This window comes from Triturus cristatus, chromosome 12, assembly GCF_964204655.1.
Source record: "Triturus cristatus chromosome 12, aTriCri1.1, whole genome shotgun sequence".
NCBI lineage: Eukaryota > Metazoa > Chordata > Amphibia > Caudata > Salamandridae > Triturus > Triturus cristatus.
In genome coordinates this window covers 194,514,819-194,537,351 of record NC_140595.1, presented here as the reverse complement: position 1 = coordinate 194,537,351, position 22,533 = coordinate 194,514,819, and the positions used below count along the sequence as shown (strand labels likewise).

Below are 22,533 nucleotides of genomic sequence, written 5' to 3'. Positions count from 1 at the left end.
CATGAATATAGCGTCTCAAAAGGCAAGTAGCATTCGTAGACTTAAGAGCCATGCAGGCCGATAAAAAAACCTTTTTGTCCGATTGATCTAATTTCTTGGCCTCTCTGTCACTTGGAACCTGGGGAAAAGCACCTTTAGATTTCCCTGAACAATCAGCCTGAACCACCAGGCTCTCAGGCGACGGATGAGAAGTTAAAAACTCAGGGTCCCCCAGAGCTGCCCTATACCTCCTGGCAACTGTTTTCGAAACTGTGGGAGCAGAAAAAGGCTTACGCCACACTTCCATTACAGGATCTATGATGACCTCGTTAAAGGGCAACAATGGTTCTGAAACAGTAGTGGGAGAATGCAGAACCTCTGTCAAAATGTTCGACTTGAATTCAGTAGAAGGCAACTGCAGATCTAACAGCTCAGCTGCCTTCCTTATGACTGCATGATATGGTGCCACATCCTTTGAGGGTTCATCAGAAGGTGGAGTAATTTCCCACTCAGGAGATAAATCCAAACCACTAGCCTCCTTTAGCTCTTCAAAAACGTCATCAGACTCCACAAGCTCGCCTTCTTCTGCCTCTTCCAAAAGGTACCTTTGCTCATCAAGCCCCCTTTGAGCCTCCCTCCTAGACCGGATTCTTACAACCGGCGTCGGCGGCGCCGTGTTCGAATCCGACGGCGCCGGTGCCGGCGTCGAACGTGGATCCACAGGAGCAGCCGGCGTCGAACGAGGTCGAGCCGGCGCCGGTAAAGAAGGGAGCGGCGTCAATGTCCTCGGCGCCGGTAGATGCCAAGACGGCGTCGCTGGAAAAAATGGCATGAAGGGGGCCTGTGGATAGGCTTGAGGCACCCCCAAACTGAAGGCCATTGGACCCATCGGACCCGAAGGTGCACCAATGGAGTACATGGCTCTTGAAAATACCCCGTACATTGCATTTAGATAATGCGTGGGGTCCTGACCTGGTCCAGGGAACGCAGGGTACTGATCAGGCATCACCGGAATCGGGCCAACCGGTGCCGATGGTGGAATCTGCGGGGTCGAAGGCTCACCCGGTACTGGAAGCTCCTCAACCGGAGCCGGAGACGAAGCCGGAGATGGAACCGGCGTCGGAGATGGAACCGGCGCCGGAGATGTAGCCGGTGAATGAACCGGTGAAGGCACTGGAGAAGAAGGACCAACAGGTGACTCCGGAATGGGCGAGGGAGACACAGAGTCCTTACGACGTCGAGAAGGTGACTTCGACTTCGGAGCCGTACTCTTGTCAGAGTGACGTCGAGAAGAATGTCTCCTCTTCTTTTTGTGCTTCTTAGATCTTGAAACATGCCCCGAAGTCGACTTCGACGCCGACCTCGACCTTGACCTCGTCCTGGATTTTCTCCTACCTCTTTTCTCTTTTTTCATCCTCGCGATGAAAAGCTTTGCTTCTCTCTCCTTTAAAGCCTTGGTGCTCATCTTGCGACAGCAAGAGCATCCATCCACATCATGGTCCGAAGATAGGCACCATACGCAGTCGTCATGTGGATCCGTGATGGACATATGCTTTCCACATTCGCGACAGAGCTTGAACCCCGACTTCTTTGTTGACATTTTCACAAAAAAAGGACAGAGAAATCCAGTAGAAATACAAAGTAACAGTGAAGCTACAGACAGAGATTCCCGAAATCCGTTGGCGTCGACGGCGCGGAAAGAAGGGAACTGACGTCATCACGCCGACTAGGTCTTCTTATGGAGCCGGTGACGTCAGCGGAGTCGCGAGCGGAGTCGTGCCTCTGTGACGTCGTCTTCGACCTCATCGGCGTGGACTGCTACAAAAGTTTCCGAATGTTGCTGGCGCAGGGGATATTCACAAGGTGAGGAATCCACTGGCAGATGTATCCATCAGAAGAAGCTGTATTGATTTTGAAAAATGACAGGTGCCCATGCAAAATGGCAAAAATGGGCTTCTTGGTTCCACCTCATGCCCCTTCGTTTCACCACCAGACATTGCCTGCCCCTTTATTTCACTCCTGCGGGTTCTTTTTGATCCTTGTCTTCTCCCTTTGTCAGTCTTTCCCTCTTTTTCTTCCCTTCCTCCTTTTGGATTTTTCTCTCTCTTGCTCATGAGTAAATTAACCATCAAACAGTGTTTTTGAGCCAGCTCCCGTTCTATAGTCATTAACGCCAAGCATGCTGGAACCTCTGGGCTAAGGGCTATAACTGAGAAAGTAAAGCTACATGTTCGAGCATATTTATTTTTTTTGGCATGAAACTATATTGACTATAAGTATATCTCATGCAGTTGGGCTATGTGAGAACAATGGGAAAATAATATCAATTATTCAGGAGTACAGAGACAATTTTATTTGTGTTGTCTGCTATACATTTGGACAATAGTTAATGGCAGGTGGTTTGAGGCTATTACAATATTTCCCACAGTTATCTAGTTAAGATCAAATTTAGGTAAACATTTTAAAATAAAATAGGGACTTTTCTCAGTACTCACTACTTGGTAAATCTGTGCAAAACCAACTGTGGATTATTTGCTTAGAGAGCTTGAAGCTCACCAATTCACCTTCCGATAGCAACTAGATAAGCCGCTTTCAAGATAAAAAGATCAATGTAACACAAAATCACGGCCCCAGATGATGTATGTACTAAGTAGGCAAGAAACGTTTTGCTATCCCCTTGGGGAGAGGCATCAATGTGTTGTGTAGGATGACGGAAGTAGAAGGCTACCAAATTGAATTTTTACAGTCTCAACCTTAAGAGAGAAAAGGTCTCTCAAACTATGAAGATCTGCCGCAGTTCTTTCAGGAATCAGCTCGATTTCAGCTATCGAGTCAGTAGAGGATTTTTTCTCTGTAATCCTTTATTGGAATTTTACATTCTACATACAAGAGTCAACAATGATCAACAGGTTGCTGTAGCCGAGGAGCTTAAAGGGGTGAGCTATACATTCAGTTCACTACTTGGCATGAGAGAGAAAAAGGTAATGTGCAGGGTTAAGTGGTGATAACTGGAGCCACAAAAGGACCGAAAGAAATAACCCATCACTAGCGTGAGGGGGCTGGGGGGGACAGAAAAAATAGTTTGGGTGGCCCGTCCACAAAGTCAGAGGAGACAGCTTGCAAGTGCCCTTGGTAGATTGGGACCAAATAACACATGGAGCTAGCAAATGTGGGTTGTTCGACCACTACATTCTAAATCAGGTAAAGCAAATGAACATAAGCAGAACACATAAAACATGTAAGTATATTATGTTTAGGCTTTCCTGTTTTCAGTTTCTATTTTTGGTAAATTCTGGTGGGATTTTTTCAGTGTTTTCAAGTGATTTAAATACCTTAAAAATCAGTGGTTACACATTTTTGTGCCTTTAAAAACAATAGAAACAGTGTTTTCTGGTGTTTATGGAACGTTTTGCTTTTATTACTGCTTGCTTTCTACACAGATAATGCATGGTTTATAGACAGTGCAGGTACAGTGTATATGAGGTCCAAATACATTTTTGCAATTCAAACTTATTGTAGTACACCATACAATACTTCTTCAGTAAGTCTTTGGTTGTGTTCGCAAGCTTTTTCCTTCCCATATAAACTTTTTTTCTGTGAAAAGGCCCTCTCAACACTGGCACTTGAGAAGGACAATGCCAAAACAGCCAGTACACAATTTGCTTACTCTGGCCACTGACATTGCTTTCCATGCCAATACTGGTGCACTTGAAGATTGCGATTCTCTGTGCAGGTTCTGCAGAATTTGCATTGAACTGGGCACTTATGCCCTCCGAGTTAATGAAGCGGTCAAAAACGAAGCAGCACTTTTTAAACTACCAAGAAAATTCTCCTTGTACAATGTACAGAAGTGAGGTCTCATTGACTTCATATGCCATGGTTGGTGAAGGGACATTTCTATGCATCATTGCAAGCCGTTTTTCATACAATGTAAAATAAAAGTTCCTGAATTGCTCTTCAACATTTCTTTGCTTACCAAGTGGCAAGCACTCTAACATGGAACATGTTGCAGTGCCAAAGTCACTAAAGGTGACGCCCAGCCTACTCTCAAGGAGATGTTTCAAGTTCAAGTTCAAGAAAACTTTATTTCGGAATAAATCCATAAAAGCACATAAAATCAGTATAAAACATTTGGCAACAATAGATAAAATCTTTAAAAATAATGCATCCAAACAGCTAATGCATACTAATTACATACATAAATCAGATCGACATTTTTAAGTATTTTTTCCGTTTGTGCCAGAAAGCCCCCAAGAATTTTGCCACTGCGAACACAATGTGCGCGGCCGTTTCGCTCTTGAGAATTCTAAAGGCTTGATGGCACCTTACGAAGCCCATGTTCCTACAGATCGGAATGATCCACTTTCTGCGGAGCTCAGTATAGCCTGTGCAAAAAAATATAAAATGCAGCTCAGTTTCCTCACTTGCGCTGCATGCCGGGCAAATACTGGATGTCGACAGGGACCAGGAGCTAGTGAAAGCACGAATTGGCAAGGACCCGTGCCTCCATTGCAGGTAAAGCTTCCTAATTATTACGGGGTAGACATTATCCAAGGCCGATTCGAAGATGTATGTACTCTTCATAAGAAGGAATTGGTTTGTTAGGGACCCTACGGATTTAGAGGGTCGGAGTAAAGGAGCCTTAGAATCATAATACACCTTGGTTAGAGCCTTTTTAGAAAATTTGGGACAAACATTACCAGGATCATTCCATAGTGCATCTAGTCCTAGGCTCATCAAACTATTCCTTATGAATTTAAGCCAAGGAATATTCCCCGAATTTGGGAAGCTGAGAACTTCCTGGAGACCCTGTCTATAGTGAATCAATTCAGGCACTGTCCATAATCTGCGCCAGTAGATCACAGGACGAAGTGCCAACTCTTCCTCCAGTGGTCTAATGCCTAAGTCAAGTCGTAAAGGCACTAGCGGTGTACTCGGAGGAAGAGCTGCTAGACACCTAAGGAATCTGTTCTCCTCCTTTGTCAGGCTGTCCAGGATTTTATGACCCCATAGTTCACTCCCATAGGTAACTGCTCTTCTTGCTTGGACTCTATAAATATGAAGAGGAGGGCCTATGGGTTTAAGGGTTGACCTATTCTTCCCCACCATTGCTAGTATTCCACCAATATGTTGCGCCAGCTTCAGCCTTGTTTTCTCCTGATGTTGACCCCACCCCAATTCCTCGTTGAGTGTGACACCAAGGTATTCAAACGTGCTCACTCGGTCTAGTACATTTTCCCCAATGCGAGGAATACGGTGAAACCTGGGTGGCGGATTGAAGGCCATAAATTTGGTCTTTGTGGTGTTAATTTCCAATCCATGCTCTCTACAGAAGTCCCCAAAACCATCCAGAACACGCTGGATTCCCATAGGTGACTTGGAGAGAAGGAGGGTATCATCAGCAAACATAATTGCTGGGACCCTCCTTCCCGCCAACTTCGGGACATCCGAATTGGGGACCCCATTAAGGTGGTCAATGACCCCGTTAACAAAGAGGCAGAACAGGGTCGGTGCAAGTACGCACCCCTGTCTTACCCCTCTCTCCACGGGAAACTTGTTTGAGAGTACGCCCTGCGCACCGCACCTCACACGGGCATAGGTGTTTGTATGGAGGCGGATGATCATATTCAGGAGATCAGCTGGCACCCCAACTTTCGCCAGGACTTCCCAAAGCTTACCACGCGGAACAAGGTCGAACGCAGCCCTTAGATCTACAAATACAGTATAGAGGCTGCCACCCTCCAGCTGTATTGTTTTCCAATGTATAAGGGACAGCCTAAAGACCTGGTCCACGGTAGAGATCTTCTGGCGAAACCCAGCCTGGAGAGGGCTCAGGACATCCCTCTCCTCGATCCAGTCCAAAAGTCGATCCAACAGAAGCCTCGCAAAGAGTTTCTGAGGAACGTCTATCAGACTGATCGGTCTATAATTGGCGGGGAGCAAAGGTGAGCCCCTTTTAAAAATGTGCACAATCTCCGCCCCCAGCCAAGTTGGGGGAAGTGCCATCCCATGAATAATTGCGTTAAACAGTATCAGAAAGTACAATGCCCAAATTCTGACTTCGTGCCTTAGGAGGTCGCCTGGAATCTTATCTAAGCCTGGCGCTTTTCCTAAAGAAAGGCAAGTTATTGCCCTTTCCACTTCCTCCAGCTTAAAGTCTTCCAACACCGTGGAACTATCAATGGGGTTCACTAAGCTCTCAGGCGGAGTTCCCATTTGGTGTAGCCCAACACTACTATAGAGGGACGAGAAGTGTTTTTCCCAGACTTCAGCTGTAACATTACCTTCTATTGCCTTAACAGGCTCAGCAGAACCATGTCTGACTATGTGCCAAAATTTTTTGGAATCTCTAACTTTGAGAGCAGATGTTATTTCTGACCAGTTCTCCCAGTCCCAGTCTATTTTTGCGGCTTCAAGACTGGACTTATAGGCCACCCTCTTTTCCCTGATCACAGAAGATGTTTCCTTATTTTTAAGTGCTTGGAGGAGATCTTTCTTTGCTACCCTGCAGCTGGCATTGAACCAAGAGGCTCTTTCACTCCTCGGTTTCCTGCCCCGGACCACAGGATTCAATACCTCAGCTAGATTGGCACAAAGAGTCTGATGGATATCCTCAAGGACAGAACAGCCTTCCAACGAGGGCAATTGAGGGAGAAGGCTCTCCATTCTTTCCAAAGTTACAGCCACTTGCTCATATATAGCCCTTATACGGTTCGGTTTCTCTAATAGTCTATCCCACCTTAGTCTTCGTCTGTTGCTAGACAGAGTGAGGCTAAGGGCAGGTAAACCATTTCCCCGGGCTTCTGGCCTAAGGAAACCATCCGCAGCTAATGAGAGGATTAGGGGGTTGTGATCACTATCAGCCCTTTGGGCAATTTTAAAGTCTAATGCCAATTTCCAATCTTGGAGTCTGATCAGTATGTAATCGATCCGGGACTCCTGCCTTGGTCTGTTAAAAGTTGGCTGGGGCGGATTATCCCCCTTGAACCTACCATTGCATGCTCTAAGTGAATTTGCCAATATTAATGTTAGAACTTGCAATAAGAGAGGTGATGCTACCCTGACTGGCGGACCTGTAATTCTTTGGATTCCCCAGAAATCATCCTCCTCACTGCTGATCCCATCTAAATACGTCGGGAGTGGTTCAAACTGAATATTGAAATCCCCTCCGACCAAGAGTATGTCTGGGCCAGTGAGGGAGTCAAGAAAAAGCCCTAGATCCTCCAGTGTCCTTGAAGTGGCTGCAACTCCAACCGGTCTAGAGTATATATTTACCAGTCTCAGACCCGCCCCATTGGGCCAACGCAAAACGACACATAGGATATCCAGAGAGTTAGTTTCTACCACCTCGGCAGTACAACCTAAATGACAAGCAATCCATGTTGATAGGCCACCAGACGGGCGTCCCTTCCCGCCCCATCTAGCTGGAATATCAAAAATAGCAAAACCGGGGTGGCTAAGATTTTCTCTGGACCACGTCTCTTGGAACATGCATATATCATGTTCTTTAATAAAGGTTTCCCAATCAGTATTGCCTAACTTATTGGGAAGCCCAGCCACGTTCCATGACATAATCTCTAAAGCCCTCATAGTTCTAGTTACAGGCATAGAAGCCTCGTGCGGGGTAATTTCTTCTATCCTTAAGAGAGCACAGACCTCCCGTACGCTTTGTGGGTTGCATGAGGACCCCTGTAGGACTTTGGGCTTTCGTGGGAAGCAGCCACCCACCGCCTCCACCCCGTTCTCCATGTTTACGGAACGGTAAGATTCGGTAGCTATTTCATCTATGACCACCGGAGCATGTTCCAGGGGCCCTGAGCGACCCGCCAGTGAGGACATAAATTGCCTGTCAGAGATAGAATGGTGTAGACAGCAGGTCGACCGTTTAAAAATCAAGTCCATACCCTCATCCTGGTCCCCCTGTGTGCTATGTCCATAGCCAAAAGAAATACTGAGTCAATCACAGTCATCAACTCCTGATAGGGCCCCAAATCTATTAACAACTTCGAGGGGAGTAAATGGTAGCGTGTAATTCACCCTCCGAGGTCCCATTCTGTGATTCCTAGGTGGAACCGTGGTCCATTCTGCTGCGTTTTCATATGCCACATGACTAGGTACATGCATGTTACAATGTGGAACAAGGGAAGCAGATGGTGCTACAAATGGATGAAAAAGGGCCACTGTTTTTCTTGGAGCCCTGGGATGTGCATTATAAGAGACTATTGATCTTGGGTAAAAATAAGATAATACACGGGGATTTATAGATCCCCGTGTGGAGCCCAAGGGGTAGTCTAAGATGTATTTGACTGCATTGGGGTCTCTAAAATTAATAATGATTACATCCCCTTCTAGATCTTTGATTCTACGGCCCAGCCAAGGAAGTCTCCGAACATGCAGTATCTCTCCATTGATGTTTGGGGGAAGGGGTCTATTTGTCCTAAGCCAGTGCACGATTTTGTTTTTTAGGTTATAATAACCCTCATTTCTGCCCTTATCCAGCGGTGGAACTTCAGTTAACACCACCACATATGGTACCGCCTCTGGGGGCAAATTAACTTGATGGCTACGTGAATCACTTACTCTAGCTGAGAGGTGATTCTCCCCCTTCTCGTTTGGGGATGTTACTCTGTTAGGATTTACTATTTCCTTCCTTAGTTCACCATCTACATGTTGGCCATGACTTAGATTAATTGCGGTAAGGGTGGGCTTATCCCTGCGCTGAGAATTGGAGCTACCTATCTCGTTAATCCTAGTGTGCGTGAGAGGTGGATCTAAGTCCATAGGGGGAGACGGGTAGTGAGTGGAATCTTTCGATGTCCCTGGATGTTTTGTAAATAGAGATTCTAGATTCCCCAGCCGTGACTCTATATTTTTTAATCTTTCTATGATAGGTAGAGTGAACGATCTAATCAACTTCTCGATGCTCTCAAGGTGTGATGACACTGTACATAGTTCAGGTAGGAGCAATGGAGAGCGAGACAAGTCAGGAGGGGGAAGAACCAGGGAGGAGGAGGGCATTACAGCCAAGTCGCATGTAATTGAGGGTGGTAATGGAGCCTTTGTCAGTGATGCAATGCTCTCAATTTGTATGGGGCCCTTGCCAAAATCAGTGTGATTAATATTGCGAATTGGCAAGTTACCTAACCTCTTTCTTCTCTTGAGCGGGGGGGGCCTTATAACTTTGGACACCTGTACCCTCCCTGCCTTTTTAATAGTGGTCTTAGCCCTCGGTTCAGTTGGAGTAATAACAATATCGATTTCCTTTCCAGAAATAGTAGAAGTATTAGCGGAAGACACATTAGTTAAAACTGGTAACAAGTTAAAATTACTGGGTGTAGGATCAATTGTTCTTAACAGCTCTGGGACGTTATCCATGGCTAGCGCCTCCTGCGTCAAGGTAGAAGGGCTTAGCACAATAAGGGACGAAGTGAGAGGAGATGTACTGTCCAATAATGTCCTATTTTTCATGCACTCTATGGAACGGCGTCGCTCGGCCCTTCGTTCAGCGAGGGTAGTCTCCTTGTCCGTGGGTACTGCCATCTTTTTAAAATAGTCTACCAATGTACCTTTGGTTGGAACGCCATGTTTAGCAGGAGAGTTAATAGCTACAATATCAGCCATATTAATACTAACAGTGTCAAACTGTAGACTCACGGTTAGTAGATGTTGGAAATAGGGAGTTACCCCAGTCCGGTCTCCTCGTGTCTCAGAGGGCCTCAGAGGGCCCGCTCTTTGCCCGGTCTTCGCCCCGGCTCTCGTCCCGCTAGCGCGCGAGAACTGTATTGTGATATTATAGAAGAGGGGGGCGGAGATAGGGGAGGAGTCGGGAAGAGGGCCAGGTGCAGCCGGTGTGGAGCGCGCACAGCTCCCTGGTCCTCGCAGTCCCGAATGCGTGGTTCTCTGATAGCAGGCTCTCCCCTGCAGCAGGTGAGTTCAGGCAGCGTTATGGCTCCAGGTTGCGGCGTCCGTTGTGCTGACAAGCCCCAGTGTCCAGCAACAGGGAAACGGTCCTCGAGCGGCACCCCATACAATACTTCTTCAGTAAGTCTTTGGTTGTGTTCGCAAGCTTTTTCCTTCCCATGTAAACTTTTTTTCTGTGAAAAGGCCCTCTCAACACTGGCACTTGAGAAGGACAATGCCAAAACAGCCAGTACACAATTTGCTTACTCTGGCCACTGACATTGCTTTCCATGCCAATACTGGTGCACTTGAAGATTGCGATTCTCTGTGCAGGTTCTGCAGAATTTGCATTGAACTGGGCACTTATGCCCTCCGAGTTAATGAAGCGGTCAAAAACGAAGCAGCACTTTTTAAACTACCAAGAAAATTCTCCTTGTACAATGTACAGAAGTGAGGTCTCATTGACTTCATATGCCATGGTTGGTGAAGGGACATTTCTATGCATCATTGCAAGCCGTTTTTCATACAATGTAAAATAAAAGTTCCTGAATTGCTCTTCAACATTTCTTTGCTTACCAAGTGGCAAGCACTCTAACATGGAACATGTTGCAGTGCCAAAGTCACTAAAGGTGACGCCCAGCCTACTCTCAAGGAGATGTTTCACATCTACGCCATATATGCTGAACACTTGGCGGAGAAGGGTGTTTTCAGACTCGTTTTTTTACTATGTCCACTACAACAGTTATGTTTACCTGTAAAAATTTAAGAATGCAGTAGAGTGTACTTTTTTTCACATCACTATCAATTAGCGACTAAAGATCCTCAAATTTCTTGCTTTTGGCATTATTACTGATTTTTGTAAACAGTTGCCACATGGGTAATATAGCATTCACAGTCCCTTGGACTGAGAACCATCAGCTAAGTGACACAGTTGGTACGACTCTTTCTTTGATGCTACACAAAGCACAAAATGAGAAATATTTGCATATTAGTTCCCTCTCATAACAAAACAGTGCACCAGAATGGACTAAAAAGTCAATAGCATTCTTCATTAACTATGAAGATTGTAAAGATGCTTTCAGCATACCATCTAACAAGTGGCAAGGATCTCTTACAGGGAAGCACTTCAGCTTAGGTATCGATTTTGACAGGTGATCACACAAGTTTTTCATATACGTAGCTGAATCACTGCAAATACAAACAATATCACTCCAATCTTGTTTGAACTTGGAAAGAACCTTTTTGCAGCAGCATTCCAAGTGACACTGCATTCCATGTTCCATCCTGTCATGTTTTCACCACTATCCAAGATGCTTGGCGATAGCGCTCTTTTCACATATACTTGTCATTATACCTTGCGTTGGATGTTTAAAGCCTGAGGTGTTAACAATTCACCTACTATCAATACTGACTCACTAGAAAATAGGGGCTGATGTATCAATGGTTTTTACCCATTCTCTGTGGGTAAATGTGATGGCACATATTGGAAAAGATTCTTATGAAGCCAGCCATTTTACCTATCAGTGAAAGAATTACACGCAGCCAAAATATCAACTATGATTTTTATATTTCCTGATTCACTACAGTTTATAAAATAATTTAAAAAGACCTAAAACATGCTTCTATGCCCTGCATCTTTAGACCAAAGACCACAAAACTGCAAAAAGCAAAAGGAAGAAGAAACAATATTTTAGTGACATCCCTCAACAACAAAACTCAAGAAGAAGAATGTTAGCCCAGTCTTTCTTGCTGCCAGCTTGTATAACAAAGTTACATAGTATTGGCCCTTTCAGGAAGAAAAAAAAATGACTCTTTCACTCTCCTTTTCCTTTCTTTGAATGGCATTTAATTTGTGGTTATGCAGGTGTGTTTTCAGTGTTTATATGTTTACACTGGTGAGGGCTATTTCCCTTTCAGTGGGGATTTATCAGTTATTATAGGTTTAAACCTAAAACTGGACAGCCTAATTATGTTTAAAGACATATTCCTCACACAAGTGTACCACATTACAGCTTATTCATGTTGGGATTAGCAGACCTGCCATTCTGACTCTTAGTACACAAAATGCCCAGTTTCCAAAGTCATGCACCATAGCTCAGTAAATGTCTGCTGTGTAGAATAAAGGTAACCACATATGTAGGAACATGGAAATCTTGTCCTGGAGCTTGTAGATGATCTGTTTATATGAGGCCATTTCATACATTTCAGTAAGCCATTCTTGGCTCATTGGTTGGTTACGGAAGTGCCAATCTTTCAGTATGGATACTTGTCCGTGGGCAGCGCAGTTGATATTCATAGCCTGGGTTGGGAGGAAAGGTTTCGGGTATCAGTCATGTAATAAGGCTAGTCTGTTAGAGGATATTAGAGGATAGTCACAAGGATCATTCAGAGCATCCCACATCGATTCCAGGAATCTAGCTAAGATTGGACAGCACCATAAAATATTAGACGGGTCACAGTTAGAAATTCTCACTCATCGCAGCACCGGCCAGCCTCTGCAGGTCTAGTATCACTTCTGTGGTATCTTGGAGTGGTTACATTTCAGATGGGCTTCCCTAATACATGTATCATGGAGTACCTGGGACCAGCTCTCTTCTGTGTACTCATCGTTGAGGAGTGTATGCCAAGTATGCAATAGGTGGTCTTCCAAAGGTCTGGAGAAGAGGTTGTCTACCATGACGCTATAGAGGCCAACATCACTCCATTGTAATACCTCAATATAGGGAATTCAGGAGGTCCCAGATGAGTGGCCATAGTCTACTGTTACTGGGATGTATGCAAGCCAAAATCCATCAGTAAGGACTGAACTGGTTTCAACTATTCATCAGTCAGTAGTCGGTCAAGTGTAGATACCTTGGCAATCGCCCACATGTCCTACCCAAGGGGGAATCAAATGGGTGTAAGTTTAAAGTTCTTAGCATCTATCCTTAGTTGTTTATGAGCTGTCTACCACACACTTTTCAAATTGTAATGTGCTAAAAGATCTTGTGGTGTCAGAGTCAACCTTGACTGCCTGCAAGGCATCGTCGACATGCTTGCCTAGCAGAGCGTAGCTATGGTAAGATAAAAATATTAGATATATTTATACCTAAGGTTCTAAACGTTGTGGCCTTGAAACAACCTTGGCCTCTAAGGACCACTGACCCTGCCAGTTGTGGGAAACCTATTGGAGCTATAGCTATAGCTCAATCTATGTTTTCTGATGAGGACGTTTCGCCCCCTGCAGAATCTTTTTTTGTTGGTTTTTGCTTCTGCTCTTTCTGTCTTCCAGCAGAAATTCTATGTATGTGGCAATGTCTGACCACATCTGGTGGTTGTACATGCCTCGTATTGCCAGTGAATTTGCAGCCCGTACAGTAGCACCAGACATAGTTGCGAACGTCTCCTTGCTGGTCAGGCGGGGTTATGAGTGACAGGGTTTTCCATAATTGTAATTCCTCTCAGATATATCAACAATTGAAATAGGTCTCACAGCTTTTCCATTTAAAATCATAAAGAAAACAAACGATTGCTTGTTTGCTATTGGAAGTTGGAAGCGTTTGGCCGCTCATTCCTTAAGGGTATGGAAACCACCAAAAACTATCTGGTGGGGAATCCACCAGCTGTGGGCTTTCTCTCTATCATTACCAGATGTGAATGGGTAGTTCCCTGGAAGCAAGGTAATATTTGACACTGGGATCATTCTTGGAGTGACAGGAGGATGCTGACATATCGAACAGGATGTGACTTTGCAAGCTCGAGAAAGTGTTTATAGTAATCCTGTAACATGTCCTGTAGGTCTAGTACTAGAACTAAATGGACCTAACCCATGCTCTGAAGTTGGAGGTGGAGCGAAGTCGTGAAATTGCTCCACATATTGCCTCTACATATATTGCTGACTGTTGCAGACATGCTCATATTAGACCCGTTAATTCTTGACAAATTATTCTGGATTATGTGTCTTTTGTTCTTGACGATGACCATGATGCTCTTGTTGTTTGTATTATCATTGAGACAGTCATTGATGAGGTAGACGTAGACAATTAGATTGACGTTGAGAAGACATTCGTCGTAGATGAGGCCATCGCAGAAGATGTAGTCATAGATGAGACAGTCATAGACGAGGCTGTCATAGATTATGCAGCTGTAGACGTGGTTATGATTGACAAGGTTATCATAGACAAAGTTATCATAGACTAGGCCATCATAGACGAGTCTGTTGTAGACAAGGCTGTCGTAGACCATCGTGGATGAGGCAGTTGTACACTACTGTCATAGATTAGGATGTGTAGTCGAAAGTCATAGATGGGGCCGTCGTAGATGACCGTCATAGATGAGGCCGAAGACGAGTTAGTTGAGGCCGTCATAGACAATGCCATCTTGGACGAAGCCATTTGCAGATGAGAACATTCGTAGACTAGGCCATTGGTAGATTGGACCATTCGTAGACTAGGCCATTCGTAGACCCGGCCATCGTAGATGAGGTTGTTGTAGACTATGCCATCGTAGAGAATGCCGTTGTAGAGAATGCCATCCTAGACAAGACCATCATACACAAGGCCGCCATAGGTGAGGGAGTAATAGTCGACATGGTTATGGTCGTTGACGTTGTGATCGTAATTGTTAATGATGATTATGACAGCAATTTTGCCATAGACTCCTCATTGTCAGGTTATGGGGATCTTCCTTATGTAGATTCAGGGCTGAAGAGGGAGTTGTAGGGTCTGCACCCCATGTAGTTTTTTTCAATTTTCTGTCTCCGTGAGAAGTGCGCGACATCTCCCTTTGAACTCTCCTGTGAGAAGAAGGAATCCAGTGGCGTAACATAGGCCCCCACAGTGCTGGGGGGCCTCCAAGCTCCAGGCGCCCTCCTCAGCACAGTATCCTGACCAGAGAGATGCTGACTGAGTCCAGAAGGGAGCCCCTCCATGTACCCTGGATGGGGGCCCCCTCAAGTTTTGTGATGCCACTGAAGGAATCCTCACTCTCCTCATCATAAGTGACAGATTTAGGTTTCTGTAGTCCCAATAATAGACTCATCTCTCTGAACATGAGCGTTTTCGAGGAAAAGGTTAGACATATTTGGTAGTCCGTTACCTTGTTTTCTGCTACTCTGACATATTGTGCCAGGGTCAGAGAAATGAAACATGAAATATCATATTGGATGGTTCAAAAACTAAGTAGAGCTCAGGGACACTCCCTTCACACGGGGTGCAGTAGAACATCTGAGGGACTACCCCTCTGTTGTGAGTGTTCTAGTGGGTCCTGGTGCATGATTGGTTATAGTTCAAGTTTGGCCCCTTTTTATTTTTTTTTAAAGGACATAGATGGGCTAATAAACTGACTTTTTCATTGCCATTATAGCCTATGATAGTGATACATACTGCATTATCATGGTACTGTGGAACTCCCCCTTCAACGACGAAGAATGATTCAAACTTGTGAATCTATGAAAGATCCAATACTGGAGAAGGGTGGATTTGGATCATTCCTCCCTGGTGCTGGTAAGGTGGGCCAAAGGCAAGCCCGTCTGCATCCGTCCGCGACCCGACCGCAGCCAGTGCCAGGAACCCTGGATCTCCCACTACCTATCGCTACGACACCACCACTCTCCTTGCACTCAACCCTGGAAGACTTAGAGAATGCCAACAGGCCTCGCTGAGCACGACCCACGGCCAGTTCTCCTGCCTCCACTGCCGCCAGACCCTCACCGCCAACCCCGGCCTCCAACACCGCCAACGCAAGCACCGGCAACACCCTAAAATGCATCCTCCTCAACGTACGCTCCGTACACAAACACGCCATGGAAATCTGGAACCTACTCGACTCTCTCTCGTCCGACATTGCCTTCTTCACAGTGACCTGGACCAACGCATCCTCCGCCCCTGACATCAGCACCACCATCCCAGATGGATACAAAATCCAGAGGAAAGAACGCCCCACCACCCAAGAGGGGGCCTCGCCATCGCCCACAAGAGCAGCCTCTGCCTCACCACCTCCAGCGAAACCTTACCCTTCGCCGAACACCTGCACTTCCAGATCTAAACCACTTCCAAAGCCACACTCCGAGGAACCCTCTTCTACAGACCCCCCGGCCCCCGAACACCCTTCGCCACCACCATCACCGACTTCATCGCACCCCACGCCATCGCCTCAACAAACTACATACTCATTGGAGACCTGAACTTCCACCTTGACAACCCCAGCGACCCCAACTCCACTATCCTTTGTGACAACCTCGCCAGCATCAGCCTTAAACAACTCGTCAACACACCGACCCACAGAGCAGGACACACCCTTGACCCCATTTTCGCGGCAGGAAACAGCGTCCAATTCAGCCACACAATACAGCCGCCATGGACCGACCACCACTGCGTACACTTCGCCATCAACAAACCCAAGGCACCCAAACCAGCCTCACGCCCCTCCACGAAGGAACTGGAGCAAGGTTACCGACGAGCAACTTAACTCCACCCTCACCTGAGACAGCCACACCTGGGCACCCAACGCAACCAGAGAACTCCACACCTGGATCTCCAACTGCACAGACGAGCTCGCCCGCTACGCAACCCCGACAGACAATGCCCCAGAAAAGCCTCCTGGTTCACCACCGCTCTCCAAGAAGCCAGATGCACCTGCAGACGCCTGGAGAAGAACTGGAGAAACACCAAGACAACCGAAAACCACACCACCTACAAGGACGCCATGACGGACCACCACAACCAGATCAGAGCCACCAAGAGGAACTTCATCCACAACAAAATCCTGGCCAACTCCACCAACTCCAAGGAACATTTCAGTGTCATTCAAGAATTCACCAACCCACGCAGCAAAGCCACAGACATCACCCCATCCCAAGACCTCTGCGACAAGCTTGGAACCTATTTCCATCTCAAGATCAAAAACCTTTATGACAACTTCATCGACCATCCACCAGGTGCCACAGATGGCCCCCCGACCCCCAGAAACACCAGCCAGTCCACCATCTCCAAATGGGCACCGATCATGGCCAAAGACACCACCTCGACCATGAAAAGCATCCACTCGGGGGCCCTGCCCCCCTCACATCTACCACAGAGCCATGGCCACCACAGTACCCAAACTACAAAGCACCATCAACACCACCTTCAAAACAGGCACCTTCCCAGATGACTGGATGAGTGCAGAAGTCAGACCCCTGCTCAAGAAGCCCACAGCTGATCCCACCGACCTCAAGAACTATCGGCCCATCTCGCTCCTCCCCTTCACAGCCAAAGTTGCTGAGAAAACAGTCAACAGGAAACTGACACGATTCATTGAAGAGAACGCCGTCCTCGACCCGTCCCAATCCGGATTCCGAAGCAACCACAGCACAGAGACCGCCCTACTCGCCGCCACAGATGACATCCGCACCCTCCTGGACCAAGGCCTCTTCGCAGCCCTCATCCTACTCGACCTATCAGCGGCCTTCGACACAGTCTCCCACCGCACACTAGTCGCCAGACTACATGACGCAGGCATACAAGGAACAGCCCTGGACTGGATCCGATCATTCCTCACTGGAAGAAGCCAAAGGATCAGACACCCACCCTTCCTCTTCGACCCCACGAAAATCATCTGGTTCATCCCTCAGCCCCACCCTCTTCAACATCTACATGGCCCCCCTCGCAGTTATCGTCCGACAACACCTCCTCAACATTGTATCCTACACCGACGACACCCAGCTCATCCTCTCCCTCACCAAAGACCCCACCACTGCCAAACTCAACTTACAGAAAGGAATGCAAGACGTCGCAGGCTGGATGACCAACAGCTGCCTGAAGCTCAACGCCGAGAAGACAGAAGTTCTCGTCCTCGGTACCACCCCTTCTGCATGGGACAGCACCTGGTGGCCGACCGCCCTCGGAAGCTCACCTACCCCCTCAGACCACGTCAAGAACCTCGGCATCGTACTCGACTCATCACTCACCATGAACCGACAGGTCAATGCTGTCACCTCCAGCTGCTTCAACACCCTCTGCATCCTCCGCAAGACCTTCAAGTGGATCCTCCCTGAGTCAAGGAAGACAGTCACCCAGGCGCTCATCACCAGCAGACTGGACTATGGAAATGTACTCCACGCCGGCATCAACAAGTTCCTACTCCGCAAACTCCAGAAAATACAGAACGCCGCCGCCAGACTCGTCCTCGGCATCCCCCGACACGAACACATCAGCCAACACCTACGAAGTCTCCACTGGCTCCCAGTGGAGAAAAAAGTCACTTTCAAAATCCTCACTCATGCCTACAAATGCCTACACAACAACGGACCCAAATACCTCAACAACAGAATCAACTTCCACGTACCCAAAAGAAACCTCCGATCTTCCAACCTCGCACTGGCCGAAACCCCGCGCATCCACAGAGCCAGAGCAGGCGGAAGATCCTCCTCTCACATTGCAGCCAAGACCTGGAATGAGCTACCGGCAGACATCAGACGCGCCCCCTCCCTGAACACCTTCAGGAAGATCCTCAAGACCTGGCTCTTCGTCTAAACAGATCTGCGGATCCCCTCCCCCCAGCGCCTTGAGACCCTCACGGGTAATAGCGTGCTTACAATTCCCTGATTGATTGATTGATTGACATCAGGAACGCTGATTCTTCTGGATATTTGTATTTTTAAGTAACCTCGGAGCTGTTAACTTTCTAGTAGTTGGAGTTAGGGAGGAGAATGGAACAAAGGTTGGGGATTGATGGCAGGTGTCCAAGGTTTTGGCTTGATTCTCTATGATTACAGAGCGTGCTGTTAAAGCAATTAAAACCATTAGTGAAATATGCCTCAAGCTGCATCTGAAACTTATAAATGGCTAAAGTCATACCCAGTACTAAAGATAAATATAAGGCTAAAGCAAAATTAGAGGTGAAACATATTCAGCTTGGAACAATGTCTATATCCAAGGCATCCAGTCCACCCACCAGCCACTTTAAAGTATTACAGTACTTGTGTCCTTGCTGAGCCCACTAATTTCGACAACATGCGAGAGAGATCCCCATTGTTAAGACAGGAGTGCTTTGGAAGACAGAGTTTAGGTTCTGTGTTATTAATTTCATGATAAAATTAGAGAATGCCACTGCACCTCTTTTTTTGATTTCTCCACAGCAGGTACTTCTGCGGTTTCTCCGAGCTGTGGAAGTTCTTCCATGGTAAGTTTGGACTCCTCTGATGGCATCGCTGTAGCAATATTCTCACTGCCAGAAGACAGGTTCAAGGTTAATACACAGAGAATAATAACTTACAATGTCTCACAATGAATTTCTTAGCTCAGAAATCCTTTCCTCCTAAGTTGACTCTTGGCTAGCTTTACTCATCAGGAACCTGAACACTAATTTAGCATTGTGGCAGTGATGACCAAATTCAACAATACAATAAATACTGTTTAATGGGCTCATGCAGCCTCATTTTTTAAAAACTGTTATTATTGGGCTTTTCATTTTCAAGCAAAAGGCAATAATACAAGACATTTGCATCATTCTGAGTCAGTATACAATAAATGTTCCAGTGTTTCGCTAAACCGTGGCGTACCCATTGGCTATTAATTAGGTGGTGCATCCACCCGCCTTAATGATAGACTTGCAAAAAGTGTGAAGTTGCCCCTGCATGAGCAGGGCCCCTCAACAAACCCCAGAGTTGATTCTCCAGGCTTTGTAAGTGCGGTCAGCCATTTAATACATATAGTGGACATCAAGTCAAATACGAGATGTCTAACTATGTATTGGCTGCACTGAAACGGGTCATATTTGGTATCAAACATGTTGGAATCCTACCCAAACACTGATTCCAGTGTTGGTGGTAGGATCGCATGTACTGAGGGGCTCACCTAGGGTGACCCCCTATATTCCCTGTACCAGCCTTTCAGGGTCTAACAGCAAGCTAGTTCTGCTGTCGACCACAGACACGTTTCTGCCCTCCTGCTGCTGAGCTGAACTCGAGCAGGGGAAGGCATAACAATAGGTTTCAAGCTACAGGGAGGTGTGACCACCTCCCAGACAGGACTTAGTGTATTGGGCTGGGGTGGGGGGGGGGGCTGCCAATTCCACCAGACTGCTTTGAAGGGCACATTTGGTGCCCTCCTTGCATACCCCAGGTTGAGCCAGTTCATGGAGCCGTTGGCTCCCGCTCTGGTGCGAAACTGGATAAAGGACATATGAGTATCCTTCTCTTTGTTCAGCCCCTCCTCAGGGAGGGACACTTGTATCGCCCCAACCCTTTCATTAGGGTACTTAAGGGCTTACCTGTGGGTGGCTCTTCAGATTTGTCGCGGGACAAGATTCAAATCCGAAACCACTTCAACTTCAACCATCGGACATCTTGGACTTTGCCTGGAACCAAGACTGCATCAAGGAAGACTCTTGCTGCTCCTGGTCTCATCGTCCTGCCGGTCTTCTGCATCGTCTGTGCCTGTGCTCCATCCAGGCTCCTCTCCAGACCTGTGTGCATCAAAGACAACTGAAGTAATCTCCCTTGGAGTGAAGGAGTCACTCCTCCGCATCTGCAGGCACCGCAACCAAGCTGATCGGTCTGCTGCTCCTGCCGTCCCACGGACCTCAAAAGACTCAGCAAAACAGGTGGTGTTTCTGCAACTCCCTCGACGCCTGCAAGTTTGATGCCAGGATCCCTCCTCGGAACCGCTGGAACAGAACCCCTGTGCACCACGTTGACTTGCCGCTGCAAAAGCTTGTTGATTCTGTCCTCCATAGATCTTCGGCTACATGAAGCTCCTCTGCACCGTGGGCCTGCATCTTTGGTGAGCTGATCGAGGTCCTCTTTTGACTCATGTGCCTTTGGCCTGTGGGTCCTCTTGAGGGTCTTCTTTGGCTTCAGTGGGCTCTCCTGCTTGCTCAGGGCCTGGTCGGACTCTCCTGAACTTGGTGAGTCCCTTGGTCCTTGCTGGTCCCAACACTGCACCTTTTTCAATAACCATGTCTGCTGCCAAGGCTTGTTTGGGCTCCCGCCGGACACCAACTCCCTGGTTCTCAACTTCCGATGTGGGACAGCTCGTGAATGGCTCCTGGTCTTTCACAGCATCGCCTGGTCCTCTCAGCTGCAGTGACAAGATCACCGCCATCACTCCTGCATCTTCAGTCATTGGTGGTCATTCGTCTTCTGTGCCTCCTGATCACTCCTGAGTGGAATAGGCTTTGTTCACTCTGGTTGCAGGTATGCATCTTCGCAAATCCACCCTTGGGTTCCACCGGACTTTCACCTTCTTGGCCAGCGGCATCTTTTCTGAAGTACTCCAGTGTGGTCTACGGCAGATTCCGACATCACTGCACACCTATGCACCCGGCTTCCCTGGTGTAGGTATCCTGGTTCCTAAGGTATCCACGGGTGGGGTGACTCTCCAACCTTCCACCTTCTATTGGGTTTCTTCAGGGTCCACTGGGAAGGGTCCTTTTTCTTGAAAACTGGAACCGTGACTTTCCCACTGATGTATTTTTTTAATTGTACTTGCAGTGTTTTAAGTTGATGAGTTGCAATGATTTTGATTAATTGTGCAAAAAGAAAGAACTTTCAACTTTGTCCCCGTTAACCGATGGTTCACTGTCCAAAGGCAGACCTGGTGGGGGGACTTTTTTAGGAGTCCCGTGGCAGGCAGGGGTTACTTGGCTCAGACTGAGGCAGTCCACGCAGCGGCTCCTGGGTCTTAACCATACTATTGAGCCCAGAACTGCATGAACACCACGAGCGCCCCTTTAGCACTTACCCCTCGGAGTAGTGAAGTCTAGCAGTCCAATCCTTTACTCAGGGAGCTGGCGTGGGGTTAGAGACTCAAATCCATAAACTTAATATCACTGCTAATAAATCACTGCTCAGCCAGGACATCCATTTTAGAAAAAGAAACAGTAAATGAAAACTAACACACAATGAAAGATGCTGTACAGAATGAATAGAGGAGGTTGAATAGGGACAACAGTGGGAAACATTACCTACAGTAATATGGGGACAGTCTTTAGTAATAAACTGTTTCAGCCTTAGCCTCTCTGGGGGAGAAGGCGTGTGGCCACAGTCACTCGTGTAATACACACTGCGCACATGTATCCTGTGCACACACAAGTGATGTAAACACACACACAACATCCATGTCCCACATGGATGGATGAAGGACACAAATGCAGAGGGTACTGGCAGACCAAATATAGAGAACTGCGAGCCAGGCATGTCTCCTTAGCAGACAACACTTAAAACGGTCTGCCTGGCACAAAAATCATCTCGCTGTCACCACAGTCATCCTTCTACAGCTTTGCCAGTAGACAGCAGTCAAACCTAAAAAAGAGGTCAGGCAAGGTGTGCGCTCAAGACCACACAGCCACATACTGGGTGTCACTTCTTTTTGTAAAAATGCTTCCAGCACACAGGCATGATAAACGTATCTGCTAAGGCAGAGGTCAGAAACTCCCATTATGTTTGGGGGAGCTCGAGGTAGGGGTGCACGTTCTCCAGAGCCAGGCAAGGCAGCTTAACCATCCCAACAGCTGCCAAGTGGGGTTGGACCATGGCAGGGCACAGAGAGCAAGGAATATGGCAATGTACCGATTTGCCATACACTTTGCCAGGCCCCCACCAAGAGGTAGTTGAGTGCAGGGTAACTACTTGTGTGGATAGCCACCTCCATCTGCCTAACCGGTGGGAGCCACAAACATGAAAGGTGGTACTGC

At 47.1% G+C, this 22,533-nt stretch overlaps 1 protein-coding gene across 1 annotated transcript in view; it reads right to left on the bottom strand.

Annotated features, from left to right (window-relative positions):
* The window catches only part of HYDIN (HYDIN axonemal central pair apparatus protein), a 2,467,744-nt gene that overhangs the window by 1,414,774 nt on the left and 1,030,437 nt on the right, over window positions 1–22,533 (bottom strand). The window contains exon 25 of the mRNA XM_085640020.1: window positions 18,954–19,065. Within this exon, the coding sequence (XP_085496146.1) occupies window positions 18,954–19,065 (112 nt within the window). The remainder of the gene's footprint in view (window positions 1–18,953; window positions 19,066–22,533) is intronic.